At 38.2% G+C, this 13247-nt stretch overlaps 1 protein-coding gene across 10 annotated transcripts in view; it reads left to right on the top strand.

The window, feature by feature from the left end:
- Nucleotides 1-12687, top strand: part of col12a1b (collagen, type XII, alpha 1b) — a 79120-nt gene extending 66433 nt beyond the window's left edge. For 6 of the 10 annotated variants that reach the window (XM_077219735.1, XM_077219730.1, XM_077219729.1 and 3 more), the window contains 13 exons: nucleotides 1415-1501; nucleotides 1664-1717; nucleotides 1845-1940; nucleotides 3505-3558; nucleotides 4803-4856; nucleotides 5273-5326; nucleotides 5450-5521; nucleotides 6305-6340; nucleotides 6427-6493; nucleotides 6814-6996; nucleotides 8181-8258; nucleotides 8854-9024; nucleotides 11824-12687. In XM_077219735.1, the coding sequence (XP_077075850.1) occupies nucleotides 1415-1501; nucleotides 1664-1717; nucleotides 1845-1940; nucleotides 3505-3558; nucleotides 4803-4856; nucleotides 5273-5326; nucleotides 5450-5521; nucleotides 6305-6340; nucleotides 6427-6493; nucleotides 6814-6996; nucleotides 8181-8258; nucleotides 8854-9024; nucleotides 11824-11945 (1128 nt within the window). In that variant the 3' untranslated portion in view covers nucleotides 11946-12687. Of the gene's footprint in view, nucleotides 1-1414; nucleotides 1502-1663; nucleotides 1718-1844; nucleotides 1941-3504; nucleotides 3559-4802; nucleotides 4857-5272; nucleotides 5327-5449; nucleotides 5522-6304; nucleotides 6341-6426; nucleotides 6494-6813; nucleotides 6997-8180; nucleotides 8259-8853; nucleotides 9025-10132 lie in introns of all 10 variants that reach the window. The other 4 variants (XM_077219736.1, XM_077219733.1, XM_077219732.1 and 1 more) reach the window with 1 other exon arrangement.
- Nucleotides 12688-13247: the final 560 nt, after the last annotated feature.

Here is a 13247-nt window from a genome sequence, read left to right as displayed (position 1 = left end):
TAACCTCAGACTGCTCCAGTGGACGTTAAAGTCACGTTAAATTAAAAGCAAAAGACGAAGTTAATCTCCTACATCTTTTTTAGCTTCATCCGCCCACGCAGGTCTGTCGTAATATTCCATATGTTTCTGATGCATCCCTGTTGACCTGATTCAAACATGAAATTTAACATGTGCTCAGCTAAACCACTCGCAATATTGTTAGATCATCTCCTTACTTTGATCTGTCGTTGTGCACTCTTTCATGATATTTGATTTGTCAACAGCAGATGGGTTTAAAAAGTGATGTTTCACTACCATTCATTTGTGGTTTTTAGTTTAAAATGTGTGAAATTGTTGAACTTAAGTGCCTTCGGTAAAGGGTTGCGAATGTGTGTCTGTAATGCAAACCATGAGACCAGCTGTGTCCAAACTCTTTGTTATATTTTTAGTCTTCCATAAGCAAATTATTATATACTTTGAATGTGTTTATGGTATTTCTGACAGTCAAAACACAAGAGGTTTTAATTAGGCTTGTTGTAGTTGTGTGGCCTGGGCATCAATATATACAAAAACAAAGACATTGATTTATGTGGAGAAAATATGTTTCCTAGATCAACCTTCTCCATCCTAGATCAACATATGTGGTATTATCGTATATCATATATGCATATATTTTTATCTTTAGTCTTTTAACTAAGGTAATTTGCAGTACATTTATGTATACATATTATATGGACAGTCTGGCTGTTGGGTTACAGTAAGTGTCTTTAAAGCTACAATGCCAATTGACCTTACGACAGATAAATGGCTAACAGCCTTAACAGCCAATCAAAATGCTGCACCGAAGAGCCTTTTGTATTTTGTATTCCACTATTTTGTCTGTCAAACTTAGTGAACTGTCTATGACATGCAAACCTCTTTTTCTGCCAAATTCCCAACATGGTAAAAAGGTGTTGTTATGGTACATGTAATTTGAATGTTCTTTTGTTTCATTTTAATATTTATGACGTCGACTGTCCAAATTTTCTCTTGTAATTTCATTATTTTCTCATCTTCTACCATTATATTTAGTGTTTCGGGTTTTTTTGCGTTACGATAAACTTTATCTTAATTTAAGCAAGTTATTCCAAAAATGTGGTGAGCGACTCGCCACATCATTTTGTTTGAAGGACACTGATAGATTAATCGTTGTAGTATAATTTGCTCTTCGAGAGGTTGAACTTACAACCCTTTGGTTATCAGTATGGTCATGTCACCAACCAGCTTTTCATTTACTGTACCAATACAATGCCTTTTTGAACATGTAAATAGCTGCTTTGTTCAGGATTGTAAGTGTCCATGAGCTAGACACCCACACAACCCACATGCAAAATCAGCAAATTGTTTGTGGATGTTGCCATTTGTTCTTATGTTTTTTGTTCTCTCTGTGATTCAGAGAGATGAATCCAAGTGTCCATCTCTTCCCAATGCCTGCACATGCACCTCAGACAGCACGGGACCCCAGGGGCCTCAGGGGCCAGTGGTAAGTACAATTTAGACAATATTATTTAGATCATAAAATTATTGCGTAATATTGTTTGGTTTGTATCATTTGGCTCTGCAAAAATGCTTTTGAAATGGTAATCAAAATTTGAATTCATAGTTAATGGTAAAACTGTTCTCTCTGTAATTTCTCTTTTCCCAGGGTGCTCCTGGAAGCAAAGGACCACGAGGGGAGAGAGGAGAATCCGGTCAAGTTGTAAGTTGTCTATTTTTCCTTCTCTGTTGTGTCAAATTGAACTTAACGTACAATATAGCTTATTCATCAAGTTTACCTACAGGATTGACCTGATATCTTCGTATATTGATTCTGTTTGTTCCTGCAGGGTCCGATCGGCCAACGTGGAGAGATGGGTTTGCCTGGTGCGATGGGCCCTCCAGGACCACAGGGCCCTAGTGGGCACTCCATCCCGGGCGAAGCTGTAAGTCCATCTCAATTTCCATCATGTGTCCATTGTACTCTCACACAGTCAGATGTCAGTAGCCAGCCGTAAATCCTTCGGCACACCAAACAGGGATTGTTCAGGCTATTTATTATAGTTGTGGCGGAGGGATAATTATGGCAGCGAGCTCTGGATTGAGCATTCCTGTGTGTCTGGGGGCTTTAGACTCATCAGAGCACTTGAAACCGCCTGATCCTGCTGCTAGCACACAAATCACACTGGATTTACTCCCCTCTCAGTTTCAGCTGCTGTGTTTTAGTGCTGTTTGCAAGCATTACTATTACTATTGCTTATACTTTGGAAAAGGATTTGAAACAAACCAATAACCCTAAGCATTAAACGTCAGTGAAACTCACTCTATGTGAATGATTCCCCAAATCAAGTGGGTGGAAGAGAGGAGTGCAGTTTAGGGCTGCACAATATATATCTCATGGTATATATATTTATATTAGGGGTTTAACGGTACACAAAAGTCACGGTTCGGTACGTACCTCAGCTTTGGGGTCACAACTTAAAATACTCCATTATTTATGGTCATACAGATAAGAGTAAAACATTATTTGAAACTGTAAAGGGTCTATTTTTATATGTGTATACTCACAATAAAAACAAAACATTGTGCTCCTGTAAAATAAAGAAAACAAACAGGATGCCGCTCTCTGTCATCCTGGTTTCCTTTCCGTGAAGTTTGTGGAGCGCGTCACAAAAATTTATCGAAACTCAGCGCATAGGCTACTAGCAAGCTCTTGCGGGACAAAAAAAACATCACTACATGGATTTCACTTTGGATTCAGTGTTCTCCAAAATAATGTTGCTTAGTTTGGAAGTGGCCTCTGAGTAAAAGGTGCTTCATGCATCATTACACTATTGGATCTACTCTGCCCACAAAGTTTCATTAATGTGACTGTGCCTTTACAGCAAAACAGTATAAATCCCACAGACTTGAGGCCCGTTCACTCCAAGAACGATAACAAAATTAGCATCCACACCAACGCATGATAATGTTCTGTTTATTATAGCTGCAGTTTTGCCATCTGTCACTTTAAATGCTTCAGCTCTTTAAACTCGGGTCGATTCTGATTTGTTGCCAATGTTTTTATTGTTCTTCAGCTGAGAAAATCATTCCGGAAGTATCTCCTACACAATTGTTCTTGTGTGTCGTCATAGTTATAGCTGTTGTGTGGACTTTCCTGGTGTTGTATAATTAGAACAATTATTATTGTTCTAATATTATCGTCTTAACATTGAAAAAGAGACTAAGTCTATATCTCGAGACCTGGACTTAACAACCACCCAGGGCACCATAGCAACAATCTGGCAACAACCTGTGCATGTTGGAAGTGAATTTTGCACAGACAAACTCTAGAAATAGAGTTTTCCCATCTTGTTTTTGAGATAATCTCTTAAATCACTCTTTGTCTCTCAGCCTTGCTCTCTGATCGGATAAATATGTTTATTTTTTGTTTGGATCTCATTGAAGCTTTTTACCAAAGCTTTGGTCACTCTTTTGATGTGTCGTTTTCCTTGTTTTTTCCCCACGCAGGGTCGTCCAGGTCCAAAGGGGGATCCAGGTGATGCTGGTTTACCTGGACAGAAAGTAAGTGTTGTTCTGCCGGAGTCTTAGGGGGGAAATGGCAGGACTATTGGGTTTCTACAGCCTGTGCTACCTCTCTGGACTGGCTCCATGTGGCAAACGTTAGATCTTAACTCAGGAGGGGGGATTGCTGGGAGGCAGCGCTCAACAATAGTGGTAGATCAAACCACAAGATAAAATGTGGGCTGGGGCTGTAATTTAGCCAAATCCTATATATATATATATATATATATATATATATATATATATATATACACATACATACATTTAGATGGAACCGACAGATAGATAGATAGATAGATAGATAGATAGATAGATAGATAGATAGATAGATAGATAGATAGATAGATAGATAGATAGATAGATAGATAGATAGATAGATTGATTGATTCAAATGATACTTGATAGCTGCAAAATGAAGGGTGGATTTTTTATTAATAACTTAAATTTCAGTCTGTTCCTCACTGGACTTCTGAAGACTTATTTGACTACTTTTAAAATTATTTGTGTAATTTTTCAAGCTTGAAAGCCTCAGTCCCCATTGTGAAAAAGAGCACTATGGACATTAATCTAAGGAAAGTCTAGAAGTTTTGCAATAGCACAGGTGATTTTGAGACAAATCAGATCTTTCACAACACAAAAAACTCAGGAACAAGCACAAATGGTTCCTGAGACCACGAGGGAAATGAGGGATTGGTAGCGTTATGCTGATCCTGTTTAAAAGCAGACAATGTTTATTTGAGTTAATCAACAAATTGGAGGGCCCCCCCCAAAAACAAGGCTGAAGGTTTTCGCACTATTGTGATTATACTGCATGGTAATTTTGTAAATCCTTCTGCATAGACTGTGATATCCGATCCCTGTTAACGAAAAGTGGGCCGAGCCGTGCAGGTGACCAAGTTAGAGGAGTTGCTATAACAACATGCATTTAATGACTTGCAGAGAATGCGGTCGGGGTTTATAACGGCCAGTAAAACGGATCTGGAATATATTAAGTATCCTGTAAATCTAATGCCAAGACATCAAAGGAGAAGTAGGATTGACAAAGAGAAAGAAAGACAGAAAGAAAGCTAGCATGAACGAAATGGAAGGATATCATCTTGTGTGTTGGAGGAAACTGTTTGTGTAAAGTAGTTTCATTTGTTTGGTCGGAGGTAAGCGACCTGTGCTAATGTGAAACTGGTGTGAGACTCTGGCACTGAGTCTGTTAGTTTTAGCTTTTGTTTTTCTTCCATTCTTTCTCTCAGGGTCCACCGGGACCGGCTGGTGCCATCGGGCCTATTGGACCGGCTGGAATACGGGTGAGTGAAGACTGTTCAATGTACAACATATATATTTCATTTACATTTGTAAAGTACATTAAACATGCATGGTTGTACTGCCTTTAATTTATGCTGTTTATAAATAATTTTATTGTTATACTGTGAAGCACTTTGGTCAACAATGTGATATCTATGTAATGTTGTTGAGTTGAGAATTACTGCAAATAGCGGTGTATGATCATTTTTGTGTTACTGTATCACAGTAATGTGTGAGGAAAATGTGCTTAATTGTTATGAAAACAATGTCACAATGCAAAAGATATCAATAGCCCTTAAAATAGGCTTCTATTCTTTTTTCATTTTGGGGTGAAATACAACACAGATGTTTCATGTGATACAACGTGCATTTGTGTTATCAGTGAATGCAGATCTGTGCATGTATGTTATCAATGCAGGGACCCCCAGGGAAGGAGGGGCAGATGGGATCCACGGGCCCGCAAGGACCTATGGTACGTTCTTGATTCTTTTTAGGGGAGGTAGTGTTGTTAAATTTGTTTTCTTTTGCTGAGATGCGAGACTGTATTGCAGACATCTGTTTTGCTGAAGAGCAGAGCTGTTATTCTTTTGTTCAGGGACCCCCAGGAGCCCCTGGAATGCCAGGACCTACTGGAAAGCCTGGAAAGAATGGAGATACAGGTGTTCCGGTATGAAACCTTCTGGTTTTCATAGACATACAACAGCACGACACTGTCACTGCCAGTAATTTGCTATATTAGTCAAAATGCATATGGCAGAAGGAAAGAAAAACTACACCTCTAAAATACATCTATTGTTTGAGAGCGAAAAGAGATTTCTTCCAAAGTCTCTGCTGATTTTTCTTCTGAGAAAAAGACCCCAGTAACCTCACGTGTTTCTTCTAGACTTTCAGAAGAATCTCTCAAACTGTGCTCAGATTTGCAAGAATAGTCTGCAATCTCAATGTGAACTCAAACATTTCTCATCAAATGATCTAAGCTGCTTCACATTCATTTTATAACTCTATACTCCTACTGTATGACAACACTTAGGTCTATTTTTAGTCTATTATTGCTTCTCTTAAGGATTTTTTGTAGAAACATCTGAGACAAAGTTGATAATTAAATGAAACATTACTCAGAACTCCATTGTGTCTCCGGATCTATAAAAAAGCAAACCCTGGTCAACACTTCTCTTTTATTAGTTTAATTGTTTAATCTGACAAAACGCGAGTAGCACTTTTCTATAAGTTTAGACACCTTTCTAACACATTGAGACTGTTATTCAAAAAGTACAAGTTAAAAAAAGAAATAGTCTAACACGATCCACATTGTTTGCAGTTCAATAAATATTTACTCACTGAAATGCACAGTGCGGTTTTGGGCATAAATGAAGAGCGATTGAGTGATTTTAGCTCATCTTTGGATGCGTCACAGTCTATTTAAAGAGACATATGATTTTTATTCATACAGGGACCTTCTGGGGTTAAAGGAGACAAAGGAGAGAGAGTGAGTGATGATTTTAATATCTGCTTTTATCATTTCATAAGAGTTTGAGTGGAGGAGACGTTAACATCTCATATTCATCCTCCTAGGGAGACTTTGCTTCTCAGAGCATGATGCGCTCTATTGCCAGACAAGTCTGCGAACAGCTCGTGAACGGTAATGCATTTCCAAGTGTTGTATGCTCGTCAATGATCAAAAATACAGTAATATAGTGAAGTAATATTACAATTTAAAAAAACTGTTGTCTATTTGAATATATTTTAAAATGTAATTTATTTCTGTAATGTAAAGCTGAACTATCAGCATCATTACTCCAGTCTTCAGTGTCTCATGATCCATCAGAAATTGTACTGACCTAATTTTTATTTTACAGTAGAGCACTCAAGGCTAAAAGATGTTGTAAGCCATAATATGCATATGCAAATAATAACACGGGTTGCAGTATAATCCACTGTTTCACATTTTACATTTTACAGGACAAATGGGTCGATTCAATGAAATGCTGAACCAGATCCCAAACAACTATCACAGCAACAGTCCAGGCCCCTCTGGACCCCCTGGACCTCCCGGACCCGAGGGATCACGTGGAGAGCCCGGTCGGATGGGCAGGAACGGCCTTCCCGGTAGTCCAGGGGTTCCTGGTCAGCAGGGAGAACGAGGTACCTAAAACAACAGCCAAAATCGAAACAAAAAGCATGAAACCGTGCCAAATACAGCCATGTGATTTTAATCAGCCTCAAGAACTGTGGTTAGTTTGGACTTCTGCCCTTCACTGTACAGTATATGTAGAAATGCTAAGACAAATAATTGATGCCTAGTGAGCTTCCGTGCGGTTTACTGTCTAAATTAAAAGGAAACCTTATACACTCTTAAAAATAAAGGTTCTTTACTGGCGTTGATGTTTCCATGAAAAATCCAAGGAACTTTTCCATTACATCTTAATGGTGGAAGAAGGTTCTTTGGATTATTAAAATGTTCAAACTAAAGGGAGGTAGTTTTCATAGTTCTTATAACTATTGGCGGAAGTACCCACTTTTTAGCATGTTCGCAGAGCAGGAACTGAGAACGATTTTAGTTATTGGAACACATTTTGGGGGACTAAATTAGCTTCACTTCAGAGTAGGGTCTATCCCAGCACAACAGGAACTACAAGTGACACAAGTGTATGTTGATTATATCTACTTATTCCACAAATATGTAAAACAGCGATAAGACAGTAACATACAGGAAGCTGATGTTAACGCCATTTACCTGTCGCGTTTGTCTGCGCTGTTGTTCTTTTCTCAGCCTCGATGATGTGTAGCACAAGCTTTTATAGTAGATTTAGTCTCTTAGCCCTCTTTTTGTCTCTTTCAATTGCATACCTTATAAGTACAAATTCCATCTCCATTATCACGAAACCCACAACTCCGGTCACAACGCCTCCGGTCACGGCGTCCTCCATCCTCCAGTTGTTAATGTTGTTGAATGGCGCACATAAACGTCGCTGACGGTCGATTTATATCACTTCAGAGTTACTATTGTCGGTGTGAATGCAACCAGGACAATGGCACTAGGGGGAAATTTAGTTCTCGGGGATTGTCCTGGTGGCTACCTTATTTTAAGAACGGTTCCCTGAAAAGTTCTTTGGGGATCCAAAAATGTTTCTTCTATGGCATAGCTGCTAAAAAACTTTTGAAGCCTTTCTTTTTAAGAGTGCAAGTACCTGATTTGAAACTTATTTTCTGCACCCACCACTTAGGTGTTATGTCAGGCCCGTGTGTTTACAGCATGTTGAGCAGTGTGTTGCGATGTGGGCTTATGTTTAGGCTTATATTTCTGTGTTTGTGTGCATTTACATTAGGACCAGCTGGAGAGAAAGGAGACAGAGGAAGTCCAGGCCTCGGAGAGAGAGGACAGCGAGGAGCCACCGGACCACCTGGTAAATTTCAAGCTCACATTTATACGCTGAAACATGCTTACTTAGCTTTGCTCACGATCATGAAAAACCTTGAAATATCTCTGATTTACTGGCCTCTTTTCTTCCTTTTTCTTAGAAAGACATTATGCTGTATTTTATCTCATGTCCGCCACTTTTATTTTTAGTGCAGTTGAATGTGTTATGTTACATGATATAAGGCTTAAAAAATGAGCAGGCATAATTCTTCCAGACTTTTTCATCACTGAAACTGTATTTCACATTTAAAGGTCGTTTGGTAACACTTTACTTGACACCTTTATATATAATGCAATACAAAACTATTTTAATGCACTAATTGTGCATTGTTATGCACCTTATAATGCAGTCTATAATTTAATAAATAATTGTAACCACAGTTATAATGCATTATAGTACGTATTCATTGTTGCGCCTTTAGAAAGTATAATGCATTAAAACACTTTGGTTACAATGAAACATGCAATGCATTGCTATGTACATTATGAATACCTTTATAATGCATCATACTGTATATAAAGGCTTCAAGTAAAGTGTTACATGTTGTTTCTGAGGCAATGTTTTTTTCTGATTTCTTTAGGCTCACCAGGTGAGTCCAGAACCGGCCCTCCGGGTCCAAGCGGTTCTCCAGGCATTCGTGGTCCACCCGGTCGCAACGGTGTCGCCGGTGTACGTGGTCCGCCCGGCCCGCCTGGCTACTGTGACTCCTCTCAGTGTGTCGGTATGCCATATAACAGACAGGGTTACAGAGGTACGTCTCTCATGTCCTAGCTCTGCCTGTTGCATGACAGTAGAAATAACATTAATGGCATGTGTAGTGTAACGGAGTGCATGAACAGAGCAGTAGATGATGCTCAACAGAATAATGCAGATTATCATGGGTGAAACTTGCCAAACCTGTCCTATTTCACCCCAAAATTAAAAGAAGAAAAAAACTAAGAAAATGTTGAATATATTTTGGATAAAGAAAACAAAGCTTTTTTTTTTTTTTTTTGCATTGTGACTTTATTTTGACTTAAACGCTACAATGGATTAAGTTTGAGCTCGGTAGATTTATTTCAATGTTGTTAAGTCTTTTCTGCTTTCTCTTCGTCTATTAGAATATATATATATATTAAAACATAATTTATTCCTGTGATCAAAGCTGAATTTTCAGCATCATTACTCCAGTCTTTAGTGTCACATGATCCTTCAGAAATAGATTTATTTTTAACAATGTAAAAGCTTTTACTGTTACTTTTAATGCAATCTTGCTGAATAAAAGTATTAATTTAAATGATCCCAAATTTTTGAACGGTAGTGTAATGCAAAAAAATCCTTCTCGTTTCGGTAAATCAAAAAAAAAAAAAAAAATTAAGAAGAAGAAGAATTCCAAGTCTTCAAAAACTTATGCTACCTTCATGTGAGAAACAGACCAAAATTTGAGTTGTTATCCACTGAGAATTTCTCAAAACAGTTGTTACAAACCGATCAAATCTGTGAGTTGAACTTGAGAACTTTTTTTCTTCTCACAAAGCTCTCATATGACTTTAGAAGATTTGAAATAAAGTGCCCAGGTCATTTTATATGTTTGGGCCTTTTTGAAGCTTGAAAGCTTCAGTCAGCATTTGTATTGTGGTTTTCTTAACATAGTCTTTCAACACAAAAGAACAACATTAGAATAAATAATGACAGAATTTTCATTCTGAAAGGCCTCATTTTCTTTATGTAAAATATTATATCTTTTTCTCCTCTTTCGATTTTGGGATGAAATGTGCTCCGGATCTTCACCCTCACTTAGTATCACAGTATCAGAAGCTGATTTTCAGTTTGTGATTTGTCTGGCGAAGAATTCTAACACCCTCTTTGACCTGTTCCAGGTTCATAAACTTTCTAAACCACCTGTGCTGCTTACACTTTGAAATCCTGAGAAAATCACATGTTATTGGGCTCTGTGCGGATAACCACCACGGAGATGATTAAGCGAACACTATTGAATGAAAGCAAACAAACAAACAAACAAACAATAAAAGCAACAAACAGAGATTACGATCTGCGGATGGGTACTAACAACAACTCACAGCCACGGGCATCAGTGACGGCAGCCAAAACAACCGAAAACAAGCTGCAGTCGGCTGGAGACGCATGACCAAAACACGCAAAAACACACCAGCAACCACAACAAATACTAACCAGGTGGACCAGTGGACAAAACAAGTGTCATTTAGCATGTTAACTCCAAGAGTTTTTCGTTTATCTGTAAATAAACTAATCGTGCCTAGTAAATGAATCCCAGTCGACTAAAACGCAATAGTTTTTAACCCTCGTAGTGAGCTTGAACTCAACTGCTTGCTGAATGCTGACACCAGTGCCTCTTATTTTACTGGTTGCCTTAAGTGATCTCACAGACTTTTGCTCAGGGCCAGTTTGAAGCACGTCTCTTTTTGTTAATCGGACCCTGGATGTTTCTCTTTTCTTTTAGTATGTACACAGTTATCTTGCCAGTTTAATTTCCTCATGGTTAGTTTCTGTTTTGGCAAGATCATGTCTCTTTCAATTGGCTGTGAGTAAGGGTTTAGATGAACATCTGAATATGCGTGTGGTTGAATTCTTGATATCAGTTCTCATGTTGATATTTTTGCTTGGCAGGCCAACTTGCCCATATCAGCAACCATTAGTATTGATAGTCATAATTTACAGTGTCTGTGTATGAGAGTGTGTGTGTGTGTGTGTGTGTGTACTGACACACACAGACAAGCAGTGGTGTCCAAAAGTCTGAGGGTATGTTAACATGACAACGATGTACTAAAAACGGAAACGTTTTTTCTTCCGGTTTTTGGCGTACAGGTGACAACATTGTCAAATCGTTCACGCGGATCAGAGAAAACGACTAAAAAGTTTGTCTTATGCATGCCAGGCCAGTAGTTGGCAATGCTACCTTGTAAAGGAACACTACAAGCCTGAACACGTAGTATGCATGCACATGACATCACTGTTTTCACGTTTTTGTAGTTTACACAATGTGTTCAAAAACTTGCACTTTAAAAAACATATTTTCAGAAGTTTGCATTTCCAGGCCCCCAAAACGCAGCTGTCATGTAAATGAGCGGCCAAAACCGTTTTTAGTTGAAACAGTTCTTTTAAATCTTTCATTTAAATCTATAATTTGATTCTTCTTCAAGTTTCATGTATTTGGCAGACACCTTTATCCAAAGCTGCTTAGATTATATTCAAGTTATTTATGTTGGCATGATTTGTGTTGCCTGGGAATCGAACCCGTGACCTTGGTGTGAGGTACAGGAATAATTTCTGTGATAGTTTAAACTAGTTAATGAGGTTGATCATTCTGAACCTTATCAATCGTGCATGAAATTGTTATGCTGATATCATTGGGACCCCACTGACTTCTGGACCCCACTGTGTGTCAAGTACATATATAAAGCACTGACCTATTTAAAACTCCCCAACAAGCAGTTTCTAACCCTTTGCACTTGCCGTAGCCACATTGAGGAAGGTAACAATGGTATTTTGCTTGAGTGACTCAATTGGCCACTGCCGTATCTCCAAGCAGAACAGTTTCCACCTGATGCCGAGCGCATAGACCCAGTCCTAGAAGAAGACTTTGAGATTTCACCAAACCAACGACGCAAGAGGTCATTGCCAGAGACGGGATCTGAAAGGAAAGCGTGGTAAAAGGAGGGGAAGTTCACTGGCTCATGTTATTTGTTTGTTGACGTTCCGACGGCCTGTACAGACAATTTAACCCTTCGAACCCTGTGTGAATTCAGCAGATCAGACGCATGAATCTCCTAATGTAACCTCATAGCTTTTTTCTCTTCCACTTGTACTCCATCGCTTGTAAAATCGCATTGAATGTTTCACACATCGCAGCGTGCGGTTGAAAGGTGTTTGATAATTTATTAACATTGAAGGGTTTCCAAAGATCATCGCCTCTTCCAGCCATCTGCATATTCACCAATCATCATTTATGTCTCGTATGAATACACATTAGTTATCCATTTCTGCCTGCGTTGGCATGAGAGATTGTCTTTTTTGTTAACATCTGCAGTAAAAACATTCCCTTCATCACAATATTATAAATCAGATATTGATCATATTGGATGAATGTTTGATTGAACCTCACAGCTGATTTTACCAAAGGTGGAATTGCATGTCTGTGCTGTATATTATGTTTTTTTTTTTTTTTTTTCATTTTCATTTGTAGTTGTTCGTTTTCCTTTTTTTTAATCCAGAATATAGTTGTTGTAATTGTTGTTTTATCAATATCAAATGCAGTTTTGGCATTTGCGTGCAAGACTATAGATATAGTTTTGCTGCTTCATGTTTGCAACTGCACATTGTGAATTCCACAGCCTTATTTTCTTATTTATTTCTGAAACAGAGGAGGCATTTTTCAATAAAACTACTGAAAATATGGCATTTGCCCTTTTTTTTAATTTCTGGTGTCATTTCATAAAGGTTTTTCAGGAGCAAAAGGGCTGATGAAATCAAAACGCCGGCTTCTAGTCCAGGCATGAAATCTAAATTCTTGTATACTGCTAAAAGTTGGAAACATTTCTGTGAAGGCGATGGCAAGAAATCTTCCAAAAATTAGACTAAAGTGTCTTTATTGCTTTCATGCATTTGATAAAAGTGACATAAACTAATTTGTTCCTGTTTAAATAGGAAATGCTTTAAACCGTGAAGGAAAAGGATAGTGTTTTGATAGTCAGACATTTCTCATAATTGTGTTATTTTACTATATTAGCTCAAATCAATCATGACACTAATTTGGCGGCCAATCAGGAAGGCAAAGTTCCTCAGAAATATGCGGTTTGTGATTTATGAGTAAATGAAGTTATGGTTAACTTAAGACTTTCACACTTTGTTAAAGAATATAAATGACCGTGGAGCAAACGTGAACTCTGAAGCTGCTGTGTTTGATTGTTCAATTCATCAAGCTTGTAAATACATGTTGCAACTTGTTAGTACATT

Source organism: Siphateles boraxobius, unplaced genomic scaffold (assembly GCF_051911475.1).
Source record: "Siphateles boraxobius isolate OS27281-9 unplaced genomic scaffold, OSU_SipBor_1 8, whole genome shotgun sequence".
Classification (NCBI taxonomy): Eukaryota; Metazoa; Chordata; class Actinopteri; order Cypriniformes; family Leuciscidae; genus Siphateles; species Siphateles boraxobius.
This window is presented reverse-complemented; position numbering and strand designations above follow the sequence as displayed.